The sequence below is a fragment of the Leptinotarsa decemlineata genome, unplaced genomic scaffold, assembly GCF_025532065.1.
Source record: "Leptinotarsa decemlineata unplaced genomic scaffold, Ldec_3_MD MMD2_tig00000035_RagTag_RagTag, whole genome shotgun sequence".
NCBI lineage: Eukaryota > Metazoa > Arthropoda > Insecta > Coleoptera > Chrysomelidae > Leptinotarsa > Leptinotarsa decemlineata.
The window spans coordinates 17,044,650-17,071,085 of NW_027412540.1; the positions used below are offsets into that span (position 1 = coordinate 17,044,650).

The following is a 26,436-nucleotide window of genomic DNA, read 5'->3' on the forward strand; positions in this document are numbered from 1 at the left end:
TTCAACGTGCCGTTACATTCATTACTGTTTAAGTAAACGATTTATTATAAAATCAATTGCCCTGTGAGACACACTGTATATACAAAAATATATCCACTTAAATACACGCATGTATGATGCGCAATATACCACCTAATGATAAAAAATGAAAAAGTGGAAAACCTTAATTTTAATTGATGCAATATATTAAGAGAATTGTTAAAATGCTGAAATGAATGGGAAATGTTCCTCAATTTGGGTTATTACAGCAAATGCAAGTTTGAACAAAATAAAGTTGAGTTCAATTCATGAGTTTTTCAAATTCACTTCGAAAAGTATTCAAATCGATGTTTCAAATGTTGGGTTTTAATTTTCAAAGGGATTTGTTTGGAAACAGCGCCTAGAATGCTAGATCGGAGTTCAGGTTAATAGTATGCTAGAAGAAGAAGAATCATGTCAATAGTGTCAAATTAAGGCAAAATATAAATTTTAGTTCAATACCACAAGCCACATAAACAACAGTTGTTTTGTTATTTATTTATATAGAGGAAGATAGGTTAGGTGCACAAAATGTCATATGTCACAGAATGTCTCGGAACTCGAAACATAAGTAAACAGAACAGCACGCCTCTGAAATATGTCATCTTTGTTTGTCTCATACAGGTAACAGATTCATTGTCGTTTATTAGCTATAACCGATGTTGCCAAATGGTGGAATACAAACGAATTCCTTTAAATGTTGAATGCATCATTTCATTCGTCTTTTTTAAGCATTTAAATATTTAAAAAAAAAAGGTTGAAATGATAAGTTTAAAATGCGTTGTTTTAGAGCTCTTTCATGAAAACTACTTGATTTTCGTCAGGAGGAACATTCCCCATTTAACTGATGTGTCAGTTGGGAAATATTGAGCTTTCAGAAACTCAGATAAGGAACGTTTGCTAGTTTATTACATTTTTATATAATTCATGGTCCTTTTGAGGTTGGTTCGTAGAACATAAAAATTACTGTTTCCTCTCGTCATTCGAAGAGTAAATGAAAATAAAAAAAGTCCTTATTTTCATAAATGTAGAAATGAATCAAACTCCCTATTTTCATTTTTCACTCATTCTATTTCTTTCTTATATCTCATTTGATACATTTGAATCTGCCTCAGAAGTTTCGTTAGATGAAAAGCAGCCTGTGGGTTGTTATATTCTTTGAAATTGGGTGGGCAGTCCTTCTGATCGGAGAGGGAAATGCTCGGCTGGCTCGTTTTCTGCTTCAACGTTTTAATTTGCTGTTTCAAAGCCAGTACCTCTTTGTACAAAGTCATCACCATGACGATCTCCTCTTCTTTTTTATTCAGTTCTGATTCCAATTTCTCCAATTCTGTCAGATTTTCGTCGTCATCGGCATTAGCATTCTGGGACAATTCCTCATACTTCCTGAAAATGGAATATGTCATTCATGGATTTTATATATATTCACGTGAATAAAACCCCAAAAAAATAATTTTAAATGACGGTACAATTAAAATTGAAATGGGGAGAGTTGTTTGTGATTGAATATATTCAAATTATATATCAGACGAGTATTTAATCAGGCAGAATCTATAAAAAATATTTTGTTGTACTGTAGGAAAGACTATTTTATTGGAGGCAAGATTCCTTTTGAGAAGAAAACAATTTTCCTTGGATTCTTTTTAGAAATTTCAATTTTGAATTGAGTGTATATACTGCAGAGCACTCCCCACACTTTTCTACATGCCAAACCGGTAGAAATTTTGACGTAAGTCTCCGTGAACACGTCTGTTTCGAAAAAAAATCTACAAGGTATGAACATCTGTAAGAATCAAAACACAAGATAAGTAAAGATAATCTCAAAATCCTACACACATGTAATAAAGGGAAAAAATGAATTTGTTGGAAGCCATGGAAGTTAATAAATTAATTAAAAACCCGAAATATATAACCCCAAACAAGCAAGTTGATTTATGTAGGTCTCCACTCTTGAATTTATAAGTTTGACAACCCTGGTAATTTCTATAATCTCCAGTGTTGAAATTTTTATAGTTGGCACCCCTGCTCCTTCAATTACGTCTCCATCCAACTTACCTACAAACTCTCTATATAACTACGTTTTTAGATTTCGAATGTATTAGTTACTTTTTATACTTAATAATGGGATGAAACCCGAAACCGGTCGTAAAAGTAAAATAACCAGTGGAAATTAGACAAAAGTGTTTTCATTCAATTCATTACCGAAATTTAGAGATTAAAGTTGGACTTTCCAAGAAACAAGTAATTCAATTATGTGGCCCATCTGTGCTTCGTTAGGACACATTTTAATTGCTGATTCATGATTAATTAATATTACACTGAAGCATAGTCAATAACATACAGATCACAAAGAAATTTTAGGTCGCTGTAACTTATTCATCCTAGTTCAATTTCAATTCATATGAATACAATCATGTCAATATTTATCAATAATGTATGTATAATTTTTGAAGACAGAAATGAAAATATGTTTCTAGATACAATTTAAATTTGTTTCATGAAAATATTTGCTTGTTTTCACAATGGATAAACTCAAAAAATACTCAACCGATGGAAACTGATATTCTCAACTAGTATTGTGTTCTGTATTTCATCTTTCAAAAAGTTGCATATTCCTACGAAAATTGCCATAATGTAATCCCAGATATAAAAAACTTGCCTCTGAAAGTCAAGTATTTGGCATGGGAGCCGGGGTGAATGTTTAATATTCTCATGAAACACAGTACCTACGTTATTTTTTAAACTTTGAAAACTATAGCTATATTCGTAAGGACTTCATATTTTTTATTTCTTTCGCTCCTTTGAGGAAACCTTATTGTCACTAAAATTATTCTATTTTCAGCGTAAGAATAAAATCAGAATTAAAAAAATATGTTTATACTTATTGAGAGTTTCAAACTCGTTGTGAAGATTGGTGAGAACTTCCTTCAGATTTTTCTCTTTTCCCTGTAGAGGGTGCTCCAGTGGATCTGCATGGGTTTCTTCATTGGCAGGAATATAACCGTCACATTGAGAGTGAGGACGTTTTGTGGTTCCTCGTTTATTACCTTTCTGGAATCTTCCCCAGCGCTTTTCTTTCTGAAAGTAGATTTCACATTTCAAATGTGGAACTGAGTTCTATCAAAAAATTTGATTTTTGGCGATTTTTTTTGTCTTGGTCAAATTCCATACTCTATAGAAATAATTTATATGGCAGGACATTTGCGGGGTCAGCTAGTATATGAAATGTGGTGAACATACATGTGAAACAGTCGTTAATGACGTCATGGCTGAACCGTTCCTCTTGTACTTGTTGACAACATGGTGGATATTATTTCCGGTTTGATTTATACACGTGCACTGTTCCGATTGAGTTGGATCCGCTGCCCAAATTGGTACAACTCTATTTTTCACTTCCATATCACCAGAAGGACCTGTTATGACTATTGTCCTCACTTCTGGAGAGTCAATCTCTTCCTCCACCTCCTCTGCAGTTTCTTCCGGAATACTCTTTGCCATATCCTGAAGTTGCTGGTAGTTCAAAGAAGGTTTGGATAAAGGACATTGGGAAGATCTGTAACTGTTGAAAACGACAGTAATTTATTGATAATTTATCATATTTATTTTCATTCGAGATCTTCCGATTCAAATATTAACCGTATTATAAACTTATGCATTTTATATACAGTAAAATCATATAAGGTTTTTTATAAACATATACCTTTTTAATTGAAAATGACGTATATAACCGGTCTTTCATCAAGCGTATCCTATCTTTAAATTTAAATAAAACAAAGTGTGTGTGACATATCGAATTTTTTTAATTATTTTGAAAGACATTTTGATGCCATTATGCGTTGAATATAGTATCGTTCAAATATCCGCCACGGCGCATGCGTAGAGCGCATCTGAAATGTCCAATTTTCCATGAGTTTGAGGATCGCTGTGGTTTGTGGCTCATTCGCATACACCTGCGATTTATGGTAACCCCACAAGAAAATGTCCAAAGAGGTTAAATCGCAAGATATTGGTAATCATCGACCTATAGTGCTCGCCGTTGACAGTGAAGGCCTGACCAACGTCGTTCTCAAAGAAATATAGACCGCGATGACGCCGCCAGCCCAAAATCCACACCAAACAGTGACTTTTTCGAAATGTATTGGACGCTTTTGGATCTCATGTGGAATTGTATCGTCCCAGATTCGATAAATTTGTATGTTCACGTACCTATTCATCCAGGAATAGGCCTCATCGCTAAAGATGATTTCTCAATGGAAATTAGGATCAGTTACCAAACAACCATAGACACACATCGGCGTCTATGGTTGTTTACCTTCAGATCCTGGTTCAGTTGAATTCTGTGTGGGAGCAGACTCAAGTCGTCAAGTTGTCTGCGAAAGGTCGAGTCTTTGTGAGCGACGCGAAATCGACTGCAGGAGAATGTCCTGCACACTCTCACAAACAGCGGCGTTATATTCGGCATATCTTGCGTTTCGTCGATGTACGCGTGTTGGCCGATCGTTTACTGAACCAGTGGACTCAAATTTATCCACCACATTGCGAACAGTCTTCCCGGTAGAACAATGACGGCGACCATAAAATGGGCAAAGCGCGGGGTACGTTGCCCGGACATCCATTTTGATAAAACAATTTTTAACAAGATGGCCGTTATCAATTATCAAAGTTCGGAAGACCCTTCAGTTGAAATTTGGAAGTTCTATTATTATTTTCAACTGAAACTTTTTCACAAATTATTTCCTTCAATGCTTGAAAACGATGAAATACAATTTTCAACAAATCTCTCCTTTATCAATCTCAATCGATCAAAATTCGGGCAAACATATAATTTTTGAAATTTTCATCTTAGGTGAATTATTAATATTAATTTGAGATGAAAATTCATCAACATGCATCAAAACCATGATGCTTGATTGTACTTCTACGGTACCACTTGTGAATCTTTACATAAATAATAAATTACTCAGAAAAGTTAAAAAAAAAATTTGGTTTTGCAAATATCTCAATAAGAATATTGTTTAAATTGTTGTTTAAGGATTTATATTTATTAAAATCCAAAGATTGTACTGGCCTATTTTCAACATTCATTAGGAGTAAACCGTTTTCAGGAGTGATGGAAATGATCAAGGAATAAAATAGTACTTTCATCAGAGAAACAAACGATAAGAACCATCAGAAATCATCTCCTCCTTCTATCCATGAATGTTTCACGATTATTGATCTGTTCGATATCTGGATGTATAAAATACTCAGCTTTCTGTGCATATACTCGTATTTATAAACCATTTTCAGGACAAGTACTGCTCAGCATTGATTACTATGGTTCGTATCGTTCATTTCTTGGTTGATAAAATGTACATCTGGAAGAGTGTTTCAGTTCTGGAGTTTAGAAGCAGTGCTTGTTTTCGATTTAATACACGCCAAATGTTTCAATTTTACCTTTCAGTATCAAATATTAATAATATGTTGCGGATATTGCGATATGAAGCAATAACAGTAAAAGGTCATCATTTGAATGGGTAACTGGTGCTTGGAGGGACTTTTGGGACATTACTATGTACAATAAGAACGTAATTGTTATGAGGAATATACAGTGTGACTGGTGAAGTCCGCATCAAATGGGATTGTTTCACCAATAGCTTCATTCGATTTTTGACTGTAGCATCAATTCTTGCTTCGATCGATACACAACGATACACATCTTAGTCTCAACATATGGGAGAAAAGAAAAATAAGAGAAAGAACATCTCACCGGTAATAAAGCAAAACTCGTTCGAAATGAAACAGCAAACCATTTCTTGAGAATGTTTATGTGACATAATTTGAATTATTTGGCTTAGAAGAATTTACGTTTGTTTTAGAAGAATTAACGTTTGGTTTGGCTAAGTTATACATTTCATAAGTATCCTTAAAAAAAAACAGAAAACAATTATGAATAACTAGTTGTGTTTTTTTACTGTGGTTTCAATCGGTTACAACCGATATAAATTGGGCTATAAATTGTATTAGGAAAACATTTTTTCTTGTTTTTTTTTTACATTTTCAGAAAGAACCCCCTACTTAACTTCTGGGAAAACAGATTATACACATAATGTGAATCACATGAATATATATTTTTGTTTTTTTAATTCAGAATTAAACAGAAATTAGTGCCAAAACCAAATTTTGAATGAAGCTAATAAAAAAATACAAATTCATATGCTATGAGTGAAAAATATGATACAATAGACTTACCACGTTTTGGAGTTTATTGTCGACACCAGAGCCGATAGTGGTCTACTGTTCAGTTTTTCCGCTGCTAATCCTATATTATGAGCTAAAGTAGGTGAAATTCCATTTACTGGATGCCTATTTTTGATGATATTCATGACTTGTTGAATGTTTATCCCAATGTTGTGACTGGGACTGGTTGAAATCGCTGCACAAAATGGTATAGCCTGAAAAATCCTCTAGTAGGTAATAATCTCCAATACTTCTAATGGAATCGTTTGGAACAATATATTTTCTTTCATACGTATTACAGAAAATGTATTATTATTCCATGAAAGATTGTCTACTATAAAATATAAACTAGACAATTTCAACTTTCTCAGCTGGATGCAATTAAAAGAGCATCGAACTCGAGACCTAATACCATTCAGGGTTGTTTCAAGCTATCACTAGTAAAATTGGGAATCATAAAAAAATGTTGAAAAGAATGGAGGATGTTATGAATTGGTTGCCCGGATACTTGTGATCACCTACTGCTCCAGTCTTAGGCACTTCGAACTTACTCATGATAAACTTTGTTGCAACGTCCTTTGAATATTTTCACATACCTCAGTATATTTTTTCAATAAAATTCAATCTATTATTTCTTGATATGAAATGCTTATTTTGCAACAATTAGTTTCCATTCATCAAGATAATTGAGACAGTATAACCACCATTTTTTGGATATTCCTTGCAAATCTTTTATTCACAACTTGTATCTTATTTTTCTCCGTTATATTACCATATCTACCATATAATGATCTTTGTCATTAGGCCGACTTGGATCTTGTTCTTGTCTGATAAGATGCTGACTTGTACACACTGAAATCTTTAATATCCTCATACATATATGCTAAATGGGTTTCTGGTTGTTGGTCTCATTTATCGTACCTAACTGTGAAATTAGACCAGTTGCTGTCAGGTAATAATTATAGTATTTGAAATGAGAAGAACATACTTCCCAGTACTACTGAGACTGAATTTTTTTTCTGGAACGATAGAAAGTAAGATACTAAATGAATATTACTGCAGTTCTATTCCAACTCGAAATAAGTGATGGTTTCTCTAAAGGTAGGTATTGATGATATTATAAGAAATAAGTTTACGTTGAGAATGAACGAAATCTCGACTTTTAGAAACAACGAAAACCAAGATAAATATAAAGGAAAATGTGAAAAAGTCTGGAATTTACGAAATTAAATATAAGGACTGCGATGTGAAATATTATGGACAGATAAAAAGATCTATTAAAATAAGATATAAGAAACACTAAGCGAAAAATTGCTAACTCCCGCCAAACGGTCATCTCACGCTAAACCGGTGAAGCGAAAAGAAGAAAGAGGAGATAAGTGAAAGTACTCGAATGACCCATAAATGGTCATCTCTCAGAGAAATTAGTCCAGTCATTACCCGAAGACGAAACGTCGTGAAGTAACTTGGCTTGGAATCTCTTAACGTTTTATTTTTTTTATTTTTCGTTCAATTTTTCTATGTTTTACTTGTATTTTATTTCACTGTAATTTCATTTCAGGTTTTTTTGCTTGATATAATTGTTATTTTCAGTTACAACTTTCAATTTTCCATTTGTATTGGTTCTTTCAGGAATTTCAAATCATTTTATATAATATTAGACAATGGAAGTCCAAACTAATGAAATTCATCATGGAACATTGTCAATCACCTTCAAACAAACAGGCATCTAGATGCCTATGAGAGCTTAGAAATAAGTAAACATAATAATATTATGAATAACGATGGTGGACCAATTTTAGGCATCATATTTACCTGACTAGTAGATAAGGCAACACTGTGAAATTATATTTAAGACAATTAGGATGCGAGGACCTAGCAGAGGTATCTATGGTATAAATAAAGACATTATATGTAGAATTAGTTTATTCTTTCTCTTGAAAATGATCACTTGGTGATTGAAGCACGTATCGAGGTGTTGAAAATAACGGTTTGGTGTTGGCATAGAGCTCCAGTAATATTCATTACCACACCAAAGGTTCCGAACAGTGCATCAGACGTTCAATAATATAATAATTTCTATATTTACTGTTAGCAATACTGTTTCAGAAATATTTAATAATACTCTATTGAAACCTGCTTTACACAATGGTCATATTGGTGGGTGTACCTACTGATTGAAGTAGATACAGATATCTTCTAGTTCCGATGATTCCTGAAAATGTCTCGGAATTGACTCAAATGGTTTTATTGTCCAGTCTGCTGAAACAACCTTCATTAGTGAAGGTGCATTCTCTTTCATACAGATGACCTTGGATCAATGTATTGTCACTCGTTATGATTTGCTCCCCGAACCATATAGAAAGCCCTCAAACATTTTCGACCTCTTTTCTCTTCGTCAGTTTTACTAACCGTTCTTGACGCATTGACTGCGTTCGGTGACACGTACCTCTATAATCTCTGAAAGATCATTTAGATACTCAATTCTCTTCCACTATAAATCATCACAGATCAGTAATTTCTTGCGAAACGGTTTTTAAACGTAGGTTACTAGTTGCAGCATGACGCTCTCACAACTTCAAGTCACTGTGTCCAGGGCATCTAGTATTTAGTTCTGACATAATCATTGGGGAGCTTCGTTACCATTATAGAGAACGTAGATGACCAGAACGGGTCAATTTCAGGAATAATAAAGGATCTGTTTTTATTATTCTTACGTCATATCATTGTTAACAATGAAATGCATTGTCCTCAGAATTTGATAGTGTCAGACAATTTGACGCGAAAATCAAACGAATATACAATTTATTCTCGAAGTTGAAAACCAAGCAATACTGTCACATTCCAAGTATACTGTAGTCTATTAAATATGTTGATCTGCTAGCAAGATTTTTTACTCAAGATTTGTTTCGTAAATCTACATATTACTCTATTTATGGTCGAAGTATCAGCTTTGTTTGCCAGTTCTGGGTTAGACTCAATGGTTTGCACTCTGATGTTATTTGAACGCGACACACCAAGTCAATAATTTTTTCTCTTGAGCATCTCATTATTTGGCGTCTGATGTGTCCATGCAATTTTTTCTCGACGAACTAGATGTGCGTTTTCTGACTAGAGTTAAGAGGCAGTAAAGAAAATAGGTCTGATGATAGTTTTATTTTTTCTATACAGTTATACCATAAATGGAGAGGAGTTTTTTGTTTCTCAGCCAACAATTTTACATGCTAGAAGAAATACTGGTTAGATGGAAAAATAAAATTATGAGGCAGTACCTTTCTACGTACATTTCGGAGAACTAGAAGGCTGGGAAGAGCCTACACCGATATTTCTCTCGGCAGAATATTTTACAAACCTAAATATGTCATGACACTCTTGATATTTTATAATAAATTTTGGATAACTCAAAAGGTAAAATAGTGGAAAGTGAACACTATTCGATGTTTTGGATTTTGGGTCAAATAACGAAACAGACTTGTAACATACCGGATACAAAACAATATAATGGATGAAACCTATTTACTTTGAAGTTGAAGGTATGTAGATAGGATTTGGCAACTTGTTTCATCTTCGAAGCTATAGTTGGCAATTCATAACTCCTATAGCAGCAACTTTGAACAGTTCTTGGAGCTTCTGGTGGATCGTAATAGCAGTCTGGGTCGATATGCTGCCTGACTCCTTCGCTACTGCATTTCACATTCTCATTAGACAATCGATTAGTTTTTTGATTGGGAATGTTCAGAGGAGGAACATCTTCAGCAGTCATGACGGTTGATTGCTGCTTAGAACTCTTTTCTCTGCTCTTGTTGTTTCCTTCATCGGAATCGCTGCTTTTGGCTTCCTTGTTGTGGTAAATTTCTACAAGTTTTTCTAGAAAAGCAAATGATAGGTAATATAAAACAATAATGACCATAATAAGGAAAACGCATTTCTAACGGTTTTTTAGTAATCTAAAAAGTATTCATGCTTTGATTGCACAAAAACGGTGAATTTCGTTTCTCCACGCATGTGGAGAATGCCATAAAGGAATTCAAGAAGCAAATCTTTTGTTTCACTTCATTTCGTAAACAGTAATTGGCCATTTTTAAAACAAATCAATGTGATTGCGTGATTACAAATAATAGTTAGACATATCTGTTTTTCAGTTCTTATTACAAGTTTTCTAGTCAGTGAATCCAAACTGAACGTTGAACGAATACATTTTTATTAGCTTTATTGCGCCACCGCAAAATATGATTTCATTTCCAGATAATATGCCATTAGGTACCATTCGCTTTTAGGAACCAAATAGAAAGGCCCTCCGTTTCCTTTCTACGACAATTCTAATGATGCTATGAAAAATTCATCACCGTCATTTGTATTTTGATTCCTCTTTTGGTCATATTTGATTACTGGTTTTTCATTTTCAACAGGCGAAGACTGTCTTGAAACTCATTTTGGTTCATAAGTGATAGAAAAAACATAAACTGAACTCGAAATTATTGGAAATGGTAAAATGGGAGTGGTATCTAGGGTTTGAGAATGTATTAATTACAACGATTTTTAGCCAAATTTGACCTTCTAGGGCAAAATGTTCTGTATTAAAAAAAAAGATATTTTTTTTCAAATTGATAGAAAAAGAAACGAAAAAACTGATTTTTTCCATTAGATTTTTTTCTCGCGAAAATAATTCGGTTCACTTAGAAATTTATGTAAATGTAGGCACACTTTGATTGAACTTCAATGGAATAATTTAATAGAAAGGAATTTATTCATGGAGCTGAAAACGAACTAAACCTTCTTTTTATTCACAAAACAACAGAAAACGTAATACAATCTCTAGACAGCTGGCGCCAGTTGCCTATTTTTGTTATATTTTAATAACTAATTCTACAATGACACTCAACAAAAATAAAACGGAGTAATATGTATTCAATATAATAATCTGCTATTCATGTTTTAAAATTGGCAAGTATAATACCTCTGTGACAGGTATATCATATTCTGTGTTGTACTCTATTATTGTTGTTATCTGTGTATCATCACAACAATCTACAGAAGTCGTCAGCAATGACAATCTTGTTAACAAGTGGCTGGTTTGACACGTTTTTAAGCGATGATCTTTTGCTATCATTGAATCATCAAACCAGTCCTTACTCTTAAAACTTCTGCTCAGAAAAATGGCACTGAAGGCATTTGACTGGCTTTTCTTTTCTACAAATTTGCACTGATTCTTGTAGTGGCCTAGATTTTTACACTTATAACACACATTATGTTTGACTTTGACGTTTCTGATGTAGTGATGTTAGCTACGTTTGCGTTCCGACTCATTCATTTTCCATCTTGTATCTGGGGTTGCCAGTTTCTACCAGTAACTGCACATTGGACACTTGCGTTGCTAATTTTGCTAGTCATGTCTATGAGTTTCAACTTGATTGAATCGGCCATTATGTCTATGCCGGAATGCATATTGTGCCATGGACACGCAATTTTCGCCTCGGATTGAATTCAGGTTTCGCAGCAATCCGATCTAGTAAAGCATGCGTCGTCAAACATTTTCTGTAGCTTTGTCCAAAGTCCTGATGAAGTTGTTTCATTCTTAATATGCACATATAGTCCTAGTTCTATTGTAAGAATGATTTTTGCTATTGCTTTGGCATCCGATGCATCGCAATTTTATTTTCACGCCTTCTAAGACAACTGCAAATGCCTATTCTTCGTAGTTCTCTCTTCCTTTCAGTATCGTAATACTTGTTATTACGTTTCCAGATATATTTTCACTACAATTCACCTTAAATTATATTTTAAACTTGGAAATATGGGTAGCCCATAACGTATTAGATGAACAAGCATGGAGCTGAAAACAACAGACAATGTAATACAATCTCTAGACAGGTGGCGCTAGTTGCGCATTTTTGTTATATTTTGATAACTAATTCTACAGTATTTATAAATATTGAACTGTATATAAAATTTGTGAATCAATATAAAATTTGAGTAACTTATACTCATTTCAGTTTCTAGTAGAAAAAGCTTCATACTAATTACAGCATCGACGTTGAGCTGGTCATTTTCAACATCACGGCAAATTTCTAACTCTTCACAAACAATATATTTTTCGCATTACTTTTTTTTCTGACGTTTCAATGTCTTAATTTAGGCAGTTGTCATTGTAAATAATGCACAAATGCACTTCCATGCTGCATTTTTGGCGTAGTATCTCACTCTAAGGGTTGAGAGAGTGATAACATGTTTTTTTTCTACTCGGGCCAGTCGTTGCTGACACCCCCTCGTAGCCGACGCATATATCACTGATATTTTCCGCCGCAGTAACTGACGTTTGGTACTATGGTATTTTGTTCTCTCTAATCGTGACTCTAGCCTTGGAAGCCTATGTTCTCAATAACAAGAAATCTAATATTTTGAATGCACAGTATTCACAATGCTTTGTTGAGAAAACTATTTCTCTGGCTTATATCATGAAGGATATAGAATTACATCACACATACAACGGAGGTCATACCAGCAACGCAACACATCTGCGACAAGGAAAAATAAAAACGTATAAAACTCAAACAGAAATTAAATAAGTTAGGAGTTTCTTTTTTTATTTGAAACAAAACTTAGATGATGTCTTTCTGTAACATATTGGGGCAATTAAATTTAAATGACCCACGTGCAAAGTAATTCTATCTGCATTACATTTTGCGAAAGAAATGAGGTTATTCTAATATGATTTTACATATATGGAAAGTCATAAACATAGTTTTGCATTTCAGGATCAGTAGAGTTTTCCTGAGATGATATACGTTACCCAAATACTCTGAATGAATACTACTACAATTTTTGAGCCACTGAAAAAAACACTATAAATAAGGTTATGCACTTTTATCCACTATATACATATTATAAAAGTGATTTCTAGAATATAAAAAATGATAAAATATGTTACCTTGTGTTTTTATTTTGAAAGTATTTAAAATATCCTTCCTCTGCGATAATACAGCGGAATTTGTCTTGTCAATAATGGAGCCTTTCGCTGCATTGGTTTTTATTTTCCTGTCAACTTTAGTATTTCGGCTGAGAGACTTTTGGCTTGGAGGCTTTTTAGCACTGACCTTTGATTCCTTCAATTTTCTTTTAATACTTTTGGATTTGGTACTGATTCCTGTAGTGCTCTTATTTGGAACTTGGAATTCCTCAGATTCTTTGATGACAGGGTTGGTTTTTGTACTACTGTCTTCAACCGTATGGTCTGAAATATTAAAGTTATAATTGAATTTCAGGATGGCAAAATCATCGGAGAGAGCTCACGAGGTGAAGCTGAGCCAGTAGCCAATACTCGAACTCTAGGTGTTTCGCTGATTTGAACATGAAGCTCGGAAAGTCTATTCACTGAATCAGTTATACCGTTCAAGATGTTGTTGATAGTTCTTACTGCAGCGCCTGTATTATCAGTACTAATAGCGTTCGAACTTTGCCTTACCGGTACTACCTTGGTTTCGACGGAAGGTACTGAAGCCGATGATAGTGTAAGATCATCATCTGGAAAAAAATATAAAAAATACTTTGCGAAGGTAGGGAACAGCAAACATAATATTTTTCTTTCACTTAGACCTCATAATTTGCCAACGGTTTGTTGAACAGACATACCTGACAATTTTTGTGTTCCTGATACGTTGGATATTTTTCGAGATTTTGAAACTTCCTTTTTTACACCGTATATCTGTTTCATGTAATCCAATTGATCTTTGAGAGTGTTGCAACGTGTTTCAGCCATTTCCAGTTGTTCTTCAATATCTGAGAAAATATGATGTGATTCATTAATGTGTGAATCGATGTCGGGGAGCTTTCATTAGAAAACGCTGTCTTATCTATTTGAGATATAACGAAACAATTCACAAAATATTGTTCTTCTTTTATAAGTCTATAAAAAATCCGCGATGGAATGTGTCAATCTTTCAATAGCTTACTCTACTTATATCTACTTCAATATCTTTAATAGACTTAGCTAGAAGATGAAAATAACTCCACAGAGAGCTGTCGGCGGAAATCGGCTCCAAGTTCAACATGGGAACCTGTTTCGTGTCTGGAAATACAATCCGTAGTAGCCCCACTAATGCCAAAGCACCAAACGCAACCAGCGCCTCCAAGAATTTGAAGCCATTGGGAGTCCTCATTAGCGAGCAAAAGCGAGTCCTCTTTTAGCTAGAGGATACCAGCAAAATGAAAATAGTGGGGTCTGATCCACCAACATAAATCTAGTTGGTTGAAACTGAAATCATTCACAGGAAGGAACACTGGTGTGAAAGAAAATTTGAAGAAGCTTCGAAGATGTTGAACAACATCGTATTAAGCCAGGCTAATATATGGAGATGTATGGAAACCTCTGAACAAACGGTGAAAGGAGTTACGGTGTACTGAACTGGAAAACTAAGAACAGAGAAAGGAAAGGGAAAAGCTCTCAAATGACCTATGAACAGTTTAGAGTTATCAGCAACAGGTAATCTGAAGATGACTATAGGCAGGCAGCTGCAAATCTCTGCGCACGAACCATTCGAGTTACTAGTGCTCAAGGTCGTCCAATGCACGTTGGATGTAGACGGTCCCGAGCTCCCGACCCATGGAAGATGAGAGGAGAGCAGTGTCATCGGCGAAAAGAGATATCTTTACACGCTCGGACCTCGGGCGGTTATTGGTATAAATAGGGTACAGCGTGGGAGAGAGCATGACCCTCTGTGGCACTCCAGCAAGGATCTCTCTGTTGTCAGACACAGAGCTCTCTACTTTAACTTGAAAGGTTCTGTCTTTCAGGAAAGACCCAATCTAATGGATCAGGCCCCGAAGCAGGTCAAACGTGACTACTTTATGCAGAAGACCTTCGTGCCATACATGGTCGGAGGCCTTCGAGATGTCTAAAAGAACGACATGAACTTTACGATTTTGGTTTAGCTCTGCGATGGTATTTTTGATCAGTCTCAGTGCCTGTAGCTTCAGTGCCTGAAGCCAACTTCTTCGTTGGGTCTTTGCAGAACATCTCTTTCAGAAAGCTTAGCTGCCGACGAGAGCAGAGTGATCGGGCGCTATCATAGAACGATTATATCGATACTGCGATTTTTGATCGCACAACCAAAGATAATCAAAGATATTCCAACGTCAAAAATACATATTTGTGTAACAGTGGTCATAAACAGTGAATCAAGATCCACTAAATGTGATCGTGCAAAAAATTGGCTATTCTACCTGATATTATAGCCTGAAATGAGCCCCCAATTGAAGACATTTTAGACGTTTTCAGATGTCAGAATAGGGATAGCACCCGCCCAGATACTGTAATCAGTTTCGAGGTCTTTGGATTAGCTCATTCACAAATTTTTCAAGAGAGCAATTTCACTTTTTGAAGAATAGAATAGACCAATCTCCAATGTAACGAAGACGAAGTGATACATAACTGCGAGTATTTTATCAAGATATTTTTAAATCACTTTGTACGTAACGATTAATCTCTTTTCAAAATCGTCAAAAAATCAATGACAGAAACTGTCAAAATGCACATTATTTTTACAATTTTTCACTCAAATTCATAAAATGGACTCTGAATTAACGACTGACAATGAAACTCATGAGGCCCACACTGTTGAAAGGCCTACCCAAGAACCACATGTGGTAATATTACACGAAAAACTAATCAAGAGAAAGTCTGATAGATACATACTCAATATTGGGTTGGCTTTCAGAAAGCTTGGCTATAAAGTTACGATTGTAACGTCCCAGTACGACAAGAATGACTGCATTGCCGACATTAGGGTAAGTTTGTGCCTCATTCAAAAAATCAAAGCCTTACGCCTGCTTCAGTTTTCAGATTCAATTCCAGTTTTGTATTCAGGATGGTGGATTCCAAGGAGTATATTGGGGCTATTCAAGAGCAACATGTCAGCTTTCAAAGCTGCGTGGATGGCTTTTAGACTAATATGCTTCCCTCCAGAACCAAAACCACAATTAGTAGTACTGGATGTGAGCTTGTGTGCAATATATTTCCTAAAGTGGTTCACAAAGTATAAGGTATTTTATGTGGAATCTTTTCTGGAGCTCAAGAATACCGACGCTTGTTATGAACACTCAAAAATATGTCCTACCTTATTGGAAGCTAAGTGGATAAAGCTAGCTGATGAGATCTTAGTCGAAACGATAGGATTCGCTGAGATTCTGAAGAAATCATATCCGTCGTTGAACAGAAAACCCAATGTCTTATATCCATCTATAGATATAGGTTTATGGGAAGAGTCTGGAATAAAAATACAGAGGATAGTGCCTGACCTGATGGACAACACAGTCCTTTTCCTAACGATTGGCAAGTTTAGAAGGTCTTCAAATTTCAAACTGGCCTTAGATGCATTTGAGCTACTTTTGGAGGTTATAGCTGATAAAACGGTTACTAAACGATTTCAACTTGTGATTGCAGGAAACTGTAAAACTTTGGAAGAAAAATTCCACTACAACGAAATGATGGCAGCGGCGAAGCAGAGATTATGTGCATCCCAAGTAACTTTTCTGAAGCAGCTTCCAATCATTCACGAGAAAACACTTATCATGGAATCTACCGTTATGATTCATCCTGCCAAGAATGACGTACATTCAGATTTTTTATTGAAGGCAATGAGTCTTGGGAAGCCAATAGTTGCTTCCAATAAGGGAATCGCATCAAAACTTTTAGTACATCGATTATCGGGAGTAATTATAGATCCTGAGCCTAGAATGTTTGCTGTTGCGATGAAGAAACTAATAATCAGTCCACATTTACAAGTGTTTTTGGGTGATATGGCAAGAGACACATTCGAAAAGTCCTATTCTTTTGAAAGTTTCTGCAGTAGAATAAATAATTTGGTTCACAAACCTATACGGAAGGATTCTGTTAGCACATTGCATACAAATGCAAGTGAAAATATTAAAATTTCATAAGTGAATTTACTCATTTTCCGTATGAAATATATCTTTGGCAATATCTAAATTAACCATATTTTGACTTCGAGAACACCTATAAAATCTTTTGTGGGCATTTTTCATTAAAAAGAATCCATTTTTACAGTTAAGGATAACATTTTTTGTAAAACTGACTATGTGAACGTATTCAAAAATAATAAACTTACCATGAAGACGGTGACTTTGACCTTGAGATTCATATGTATCGTTTTTGGATCTAGATGATGGAGAAATACTTTCATAATCTGAAAAAAACACAGTGCAAATGTTTAGATAGGACAGGGCCTGCAACAGTGAAACGTTCTAGATATAAAGTGTATATATTGAATTGTTGAGGCTAGTAGGTACAAAAAAACTAAAAAAATATTTCACAAGGTTACTATATTCATTTCTAAATCAAGCATGCACGTTTACATCAGTTTATTGATTGATTAAAATAATTCTTTATATAATGAGTATCAGCTTCATGAATTTCGTCAGCATTTGAATGTTCCTCAACTCCAGCTTAGCTTTATAAAAGAATAACGGAACTACAAATATGTAGCTGAATCTATAAAAATATTGAAATTGCAACAATTCAAAATTTAAAAATGTTCGCAATGAACAACCTCATACAAAAGTTCAACTACGAGTATTTTTAGTGCCAACTAAGATAACATCGTGACATTTGGCCGTTTCTGCCAAAAAAAGTTCGTCAGTTTCTTCAATTCAATTTTGAATCGTATTATTTGAACACGCGGCAATATTTATCCTGAATATTATAAAAATGCAATAAAGTAGATCATGTTTGTTTAAAGGTGTTTGACAATATTTCGTGGTGAGTTTAATTAGTTCCTCTACACTTCTACACCAATGTTTCTGTCGAAGAAGCACTTCAAATCATACAGAGGAAGCTATCCCAAGATGGGAACCTGAATGAAAGAACAAACTTACCGATACAAGTATAATAATGAATTTACTAGGATGCTATGTACGAAACTGCTACTTCCAACTGAAGATGAGGGACTGCCAATGGAACCGCCACTTTCACCGGTTATAGCCAACATATTTTTGGAGTGGTTTGCAACTCTGGCCATTAAAGAAACTCACCAGAAGCCCCGCGTCTGGTGGAGATACGTGGACGATACCTTCATTATATGGAACCATGGGAATGCAGAACTAGACACCTTCCTGAAGCACATCAACAACGTAATTCCTTCCATCACTTCCTCAATGGAGAAGGAAGTCCAAAACGAATTGCCATTCTAAGAAGTATTGGTGAAGAGGACCGACACTAAATGGGAAACATGGGTATATCGAGAACCCACTCACACGGGACATTATATGAACCAGGAATCCAACTAAGATCAATCGACTAAGATAGGAATCATCAAGACTCTAGTAGACTCCAAAGTGATGGTGGAACAGACTTTGGCTAGATGACAGCAAAAACCTCACAAGGAAGAGAAGCCGCCACAACCAGTACTTGTACTTCCCTACATCAGATTTTTGTCGAAAAGGATAAGAAGAATTGGGTACCATCAGAACTTGCTTCAGATCTGGGAATACTATCCGTAGCAGCCTCACGAAAACCAAGCCACTAAACGCAGATTGCGATTCCAAGAATTGCATTTACCGGATACCCTGCGAGCGCGGAAAATAATACATCGGTAAAACTAAGAGGCCATTGAAAGTTTGCATTGTCGAGCACATGAAATACACACAGCGAGGAGAAACCAGTAAATCAGGAATAGCAGAGCATGTTTGGACTCATCAACCTAACATCAAGTGGTCTAAAGCTGAAATCATCCACAAGGAGGAACACTCGTTTAGGATAAATTTCAAAGAAGCCGCATATATTGTAACGAATCAAAAGCCGGGCCTGACCGATATCTCAGCCAGCGGATAAACACATGACTCACCGCGAAAAGTCTAGGCCAGTCCCGAAACGACTATAGAATTCTACGATGACCCTTTACCGATATAAAAGGCCGGCTCCTCGTTCAGAGAGGGCAGTAGAATTCAGAACGTGAATCGAACGGTTAAGCAAGGAATTCAAATAGTGGAAATAAATCAAGAGATAAGTGTTGTAAATAAATCAGTCAGTGATAATGAAATATTGTTAGAAATAGATTTGTTAAAGACAGTTAATTCTTTAATTCATTACAATCGGTGATCAGAAGTGAATTTGTAAAATAAATCTGTGAGCCTGCGTTGGACAATCTTTTATTTGTATCGCGGTGAAATTTATAATAAGACTTATTTGTTCGCGTTGTGTTTCGCGAAGTGGACAGTATTGGAAACATAAACTGATAGACCATTTTCGCAAAAAATAGACTTGTAAAAATAAATAAGTGTTTCGGACTCGATTAAAATAAGTGGACATATTCAGTTTCGTGGACAAAATGTGTTCAAGGAAAGTGCGCCTAGTGGACTTGAAAGTTGCCGAAATGAAGCAAGAATTGGAGGAGAGAAAGGTAGATTGTTCTGGAAAGAAATCAGTACTCCAGAAGACAGGTGAAACTGTGGGATAACTTGACGGAATCAGGAGAAGATCCCGAAACATATTTATTCGAAATTTCTAGGGGTGATTTGAGTTCAATAATGAGCAAACTCGATGGAAGATAATTTTCTAGAAAATTTGGTGAGTTCAAAAGATGAACTGGAGGAGAAGCTACTGGAAAACTCGAAGAGTTTGGAAGACAAGCTTCTGGAAAATTCGAAAAGTTTGGAAGATGAATTTTTAGAGAATTCGAATAGCTTGAAGCAAGAACTTCTAGAAAATGCAGAAGGCTTGAAAAAAGAGCTTTGTAGTGTGGCGAGCCTACTCGAAGAAAGGATAGGAACCATCGAGACAGAGATAGATAAAATCAGGATAGAACTGAAAACAGCAGTAGAGGAAATCAAAGGCGAAGTTCAGGCAGAAATCAGCAAGATAAAGAAAACAATTAGCAAGTTGCGAAATCAAATCGTTAATTCTGCCCACACCACAGAAACTGTTACCGAAAGCTTAATTACGGACAGAGTTTCAACATGGAAGAACTTCATGAGGCAATAAAAGATGTCAAAGGCAGTTCCGAACCAGGAAAGCTCTCATTGAAGCCGCCCCAGTTCGACGGAAAACCTCCTTGGGTAAATGACCAACTTATAAAGCATCTTGAGCCGCGGTATGGACAGGCCCACTTAGAGCACGTTTACCATTCACAGCTGAAAAACGCTGCCAGAAATCAGGAGACTCCCTATAGGAATTTGAAGCTGACATTGCTCGATTGGTTTGTCTGGAATATCCTGCTATACCGGAAAACGTAACGGAGCGGTTAGCAGTTCAGGCATTTTTAGACGGACTTCTCGACTACGAAACAAGGCAGGCCTTAACACTAGCTCGTCCCAAATATCTTGTAGATGCACTAGCAAGAGCTCTGGAGTTTGAGGTTGTAAAACTATCATTCAAGGGCCAATGCAAAGTTCAAACTACCAAGGAAGATGGGCAGGTGCCTGCTGATATTGAGGACACCATTAGAAAGGTGATGAAAGAAGTGTTGCCTGAGAGAAAACAAATAAGATGCTGGAACTGTGAGTAAATTGGGCATGTGCTTAGCAAATGTCCAAGCACTCAAAGAACCAACATCAAATCAGGAACAAAATAGAGGTTCGATGAGAAGGGGCAATCGTCAGCCTGTATCCAGCAAGCCTCCGTAAAAAACGCAGATGCCCTGTCACGGAGACCATGTCCTGATGACGTCTCACATTACCGACGAGCAAAAGAAAAGGAAGCAACTATTTGTAGAACTACAGCGGTAGACGACAACTGGGAGGACAATAAGACCAAGGAAGACCAAGAAAAAAATCCAGATCTTGATTTAGTCATCGGATGGAATAAAAGTAATCAAAGACCATCGTGGCAGGAGGTAGCAGGTTGTTCGCCAGCAATTGAGTCCTACTGGGCCCAATGGAACTCCTTTATCTTGGAAAACGGGGTTCTGAAGCGGGTGTTGGAGTTTGAAGACTGTGGAGAAGAAAGGCGCCAGACAGTGGTACTCAGGAACAGACGACGACAGATGATGAGGTCACGGGAGGACATCTTGGAGTAACGAAGACCTTCCAGAAAGTAGGACAACGGATTTAGTGGTTTAATTGTGAAGCCGACGTCAAAGACTGGTGCAGAAAGTGTGCTGTATGTGCTGCCAGTAACGGATATCGGATTCGACCGAAAGCTCCAATGCGCCAGTATAACGTGGGTAGTCCCTTTGAGAGAATCGACATCGACATCGCCGGCCCGTTCCCAGAGTCCGATCATGGGAACAAATATATCCTGGTAGTCATGGACTACTTCAGTAAGTGGGCAGAAGCCTATACCCTGCCCAACCAGGAAGCATTTACCGTTGCTGACGTCCTGGTAAAGGAATGGATATGTCGATTCAGTGTCCCATTGGAGCTACATTCGGATCAGGGCAGAAATTTCGAGTCTAAGCTGTTCCAAGAAATATGTAAGCTGTTGGACATTTGAAAGACCAGGATCACAGCTTTACATCCACAGTCCGATGGAATGGTGGAACGAATGAATAAGACCATAAATCGCCACTTGTCCAAGGTAGTCTCTGACCATCAAAGAGACTGGGACCAGTATCTGCACCTGTTCTTGTTAGCCTATCGTTCGGCAGTGCACGAGTCATCCGGCCAAACCCCTGCCAGTATTATAATGGACCGAGAGCTGCGGTTTCCTTGCGATCTGAAATTTGGGACGCCGCCAGAACAAGACGCTGCTGGGGAAGACTATGTCAGTAAGCTTCGGCAGAGAATGGACGACATCCATGAACGAGTCCGTCTGAACATACGGAGTGCCAGCGATAGGATGAATAATGCCTATGACATCAAGGCGGATGCTGGATTTCTTGTTAATAATTTTTAATTTTCATCTCGTGTTAATAGTTCAATAGTTCAAATATATCGCAATGACTTAGACCTATATGTAGGACTTGCCTTATGGCAAGTCTTGCCTTATGGAATCTGCCTAGAATTTTGAGTATTAGTGAAATATAGGGCGATTTATTCAGAAATAACCAAATTGCTGGCTTTTGATACAATTGGAAATGTCAACATTTTCGTTGGGTTGCCAACATATACGTTAGTAGACTATGTAGTTTTTAAAATGTAATAAATTAATCTATATATAGATCTATGCAATTCCCGGTAGGAATCCGGCAGAATTCATGAGTGACATTCAATAACTATAATTTATCAGTTGAATGGAAATTCAATTTGATGTGTTACTGAATTGAAGTACCATAATCAGCTTACTCCAATAAATAATGTTCAATAAATTGCATATCACAAGTGACACAACACTTAAAAACAACAATCATAATAGTTTATTCCAGGAATTTCGCAAATGTACAAAACCATTACCGAATGAAAAAAGTATTAATTCTAATGGCATTATCAGAAATGGATTGTTTGCTATTTGCGAGATATTTGAATTAGCTAATCAATAATATTCCCTTAGCGGTTTATATAATTGCGACTAGATTTTTCGCATTATTTCGTGTTCAAGAAAAACTTTAATTTATTACCTCTGTGATCGGTATTGATTAATTGAAATAAATCAATAAGAGTTATGCTTGGACAGATAATTTTGCTTCAACGACCAGGATTTATTTTTAAAAGGTCACAAGTTTCCCATTATAAACCATTACACATAGAAAATATTTACTTCAAAGTAAAAAACCGCGTTATAAAATTGACCATAAACTGTTATGAAGTCAAGTCAAAAGTAATGTCTTAATGAACTTTAATGAATTAATCAGTTTATGTCTGTCTATGTTTCATGGAAGATCTGCAAAGATATAGTAGTGGAATAATTGACAGATTTCTTGGTAGTTGGTTGAAACATAATGAATTCATTTTTTTCGATTCATTATAGCTATATACAAATTTTATATCAAAGAATTGAATACCACAGAAGCGAAAAATAACATGAGTTTCTGAGAATACATATAACTGTATATGTATTCTCAGAAATATATGTGTCCGGTGATATAGATTTAGACTTACTATTCTCATTCAAAAGACCAAACAATGTATGTTTTGCAGTTGACTTACCTTTGTAAAATTTGGTGACAGGTTCATCGGAACAATAGTATTCACCACTCATTTTGGAAAATTGATTTTTTAATACGAAATTTCAATAGCATTGACCACCAGTACTCCGACTAAATGAAATATGTAAACCCAATTCCAATTAACTTATTAAAATCATAATTATCTGACAATTTTACTTGTCCTTTCTGGGTGTCACTGTCAGTTATAAAAAGACTGCTACTTATTTGGAGTAATCTCTAGATGAGATTGGCTACACAGTGAATCAATCATTCCGCTTGCACTTTCCTTTTATAAGTGCGTTTATTTTTTCATACAAAGTATAACTAATGAATGAGACTATTGAAAATGTTACTTTCGGTAGGAATAATTATTCAAAAGCTTCTTGTGGATAGCTTAGTTTTCTGTTGACATTTTTGTGTAAGTTTAGGGCGGTACGGTTACAGTTATATGTATAAATATGAAATAGTCAATCTGAAATACGCTGAATTTTCGAAATAAAATATCTGGAGTCGAACTCACGACCTTGGAGGCACTTATACGTACTTATAAGTAGCACTTTGGATCACTTTCGGTGACACGGCTGCTCAAAAGTCGAAAAATCAACTATTTCAGGAATCCACTTTTTGTTCAGTCATTTTAGGTCGATTTAGGCCTGTATTTTGGAAAGTTGACATACCCAGCTGTAAAATCATATTAATTTAGTATTTTGGCATCATAAAAGTATTCTCAAAATTCACATATGATTCGACGGCCGCAACTTTAAAAATTGGGGGTCGAAAGTCAAAAAAATCGACTTTTTGCACGTTTTTGCCGATATCTCGTTTCCAATGGGTTTTATACTAATTATATTCATCATCAATAATATAGAGAAATAAATTCTCTACAACTTTCGCTTCAGATATTTTTTCATACGTTGAATAGTTTTTGAGATAGAGGGCAGCGCGAGCGCAGATTCAATATTATTTGAAATCAACTGGTTGTCCCGATCGAAATCAGCTCATTTAAGGTTTATAAATTATTATTATCCAAAAAAAATAAATTATTACTTAATAAATAATTATGAATAATTTTCATTTTTTATTAACAAATACATTATATTCAAAAATTTGTTTCATTAATGAACCGATCTATAAATTCAATAATGCAATTTATTCCTGTATTTCAAAAAGTCATTAAGGGATATACTTTAATTACATTTTAATTGTAAATACTTTTACGGTAATTACATTTTAAGCAGAAAATAATTTAGTAAATCTTTATAAACTCTGAAATTATTTTATAAGTTCAAAATTTATACCTGGCAGCCTCTTCTCTTGAACAAAACATTTTCTTTAAAAAAGTTGGCAAAGGAAATGTGAAAACGGAGAACTTCGACAAATATTCAAGTCTAAAAAACACATTTCGTTCCTTCACGCTTCAAGCGACTGTGATACGACTTCTGCGCTCTTTAAAAAAGGAAAAAAAACGTTTTTAAGAACATTCGAGGAACTATCTGATTTGCATGAACTTGCCGCTGCATTAGAAAAAGAAAACTGCCCGGTTTCAAGATTATTTGATAGTGGATTGCAAACTTTATTAGCTGTTTATAATGCTCCAACAAGTGGAACAGCTCACCAACATTTCAATCGTGTTTATTACCAAGTTCAAACTTGGTTAGGACATGATTTGGAACCCCAGGAATGGGGTTGGACAATGCGTAACGGATTGCTAGAACCTATCATGATCATTTTACCACCTTCTCCAGATGAGTTACTCAATACGATATTCTGTAACTGCAAAAGTGGTTGTGGTTCAAGATGTGGATGCAGGAAAGCGGGGTTGCAATGCTCTTTAGCTTGTGACCAGTGTAATAGGCAAGATTTTGTCAATGCTGTACCATATGAGACCGATATTAACGAAGATAGGTCCTATGATTGAGAAATCATGGAAGACTTGGAAACAAATCTGGGTGACGATGACAATGAAGATGATAATGCCCTTGAATTTTTACAGCTGCGAGAAGACGACGATGATGAAGAAGAAGAAAATTGAAATTAAAACTCATTTATCTTTCAATTATTTCATCTGTTTTTTCAATTTTAACATTCACAAATGTATCAAACGAGATTTTTTAATGAAAATATTATTTAAAATTTTATTTCTTTTCTGTTCATTTTTATTTATTGAAGAATAACTACTATAGATTAGATTTAAATTATAATGTAATATATATTTTTACCCTCTACAAATTTATAACTACACGGGCAGGTGAGTGTTATTAAATAAATTGATACTTAATTGAAAATGAATAATTAATGAAAAAAATATTCAAATATAATGTATTTGTTAAAAAAAGGAAAATTATTTATAATTATTCATTAATTGATAATTTATAATCCTTAAATGAGCTGATTTCGATCGGAACAACCAGTTGATTTCCAATAATATTTAATCTGCGCTCGCGCTGCCCTCTATCTCAAAAACTATTCAACGTATGAAAAAATGTTCGAGACAAAAGTTGTAGAGAATTTAATTTTCTATAATACTGGTAATGAATACAATTAGTATAAAACCCATTTGAAACTAAATATTGGCAAAAAACATGCAAAAAGTCGGTTTTTCTAACTTTTGACCCCCAATTTTTGAAGATGCGGCCGTCGAGTCATATTTGAATTTTGAAAATACTTTTATGATGCCAAAATACGAAGTTTATACAAATTTACAGCTGGGTATGTCCACTTTCCTAGGCAAACCCCCTAAAATGACTGGCTTATTCTGATAATAACGACACCATTTTTCAGATTACAAAGGTGATCTGAAAATTTTCCGACCTAACAAAAATGCAAAATATTGTTTCAGATTTTTTTTGTATTCTTCAACATAGTCTCCTTTTACCTCTACACACTTCTCAAAGCGATGCCCCATCTCTGTAACCTGTCTAAATAGTACTTGGCGTTTTTCTCTGCAATATATTTGTTCATGAAGGTGATTGCCTCCTCATTTGACGAAAATCTGTGTCCTCCGAGCACAATTGTGCAGTTCAAATCATAATTCGTATTGGTGAAACAGAATTTCATTTTTCTGCAAATGTGGCCGGTTTTCCGCAAGTTCTGCCTTCAGCTTGTCAAGTAATGATGCGTAGTATGCTCCACTAATGGTTTGTCTTTTTTGAAGGTAATCGATTAA

General features: G+C 35.4%; 2 protein-coding genes across 2 annotated transcripts; one reads left to right on the forward strand and one right to left on the reverse strand.

Moving 5' to 3' along the window:
- Positions 1-1,068: 1,068 nt before the first annotated feature.
- On the reverse strand, positions 1,069-23,488 carry LOC111515753 (uncharacterized). Its single transcript, XM_023171953.2, has 10 exons — positions 23,272-23,488; positions 17,361-17,438; positions 13,867-14,013; positions 13,528-13,758; positions 13,166-13,468; positions 9,758-10,104; positions 6,250-6,452; positions 3,259-3,577; positions 2,900-3,096; positions 1,069-1,404 (listed from the first exon to the last, which is right to left on the reverse strand). The coding sequence occupies exons 1-10, from the start codon at positions 23,321-23,323 to the stop codon at positions 1,083-1,085; spliced, it is 2,199 nt and encodes a 732-aa protein (XP_023027721.2). The 5' UTR covers positions 23,324-23,488; the 3' UTR covers positions 1,069-1,082.
- LOC111515761 (alpha-1,3/1,6-mannosyltransferase ALG2) lies at positions 15,514-17,374 on the forward strand. Its single transcript, XM_023171964.2, has 2 exons — positions 15,514-16,020; positions 16,069-17,374. Exons 1-2 carry the CDS (start codon positions 15,802-15,804, stop codon positions 17,170-17,172), a joined length of 1,323 nt encoding a protein of 440 aa, XP_023027732.1. The 5' UTR covers positions 15,514-15,801; the 3' UTR covers positions 17,173-17,374.
- Positions 23,489-26,436: the final 2,948 nt, after the last annotated feature.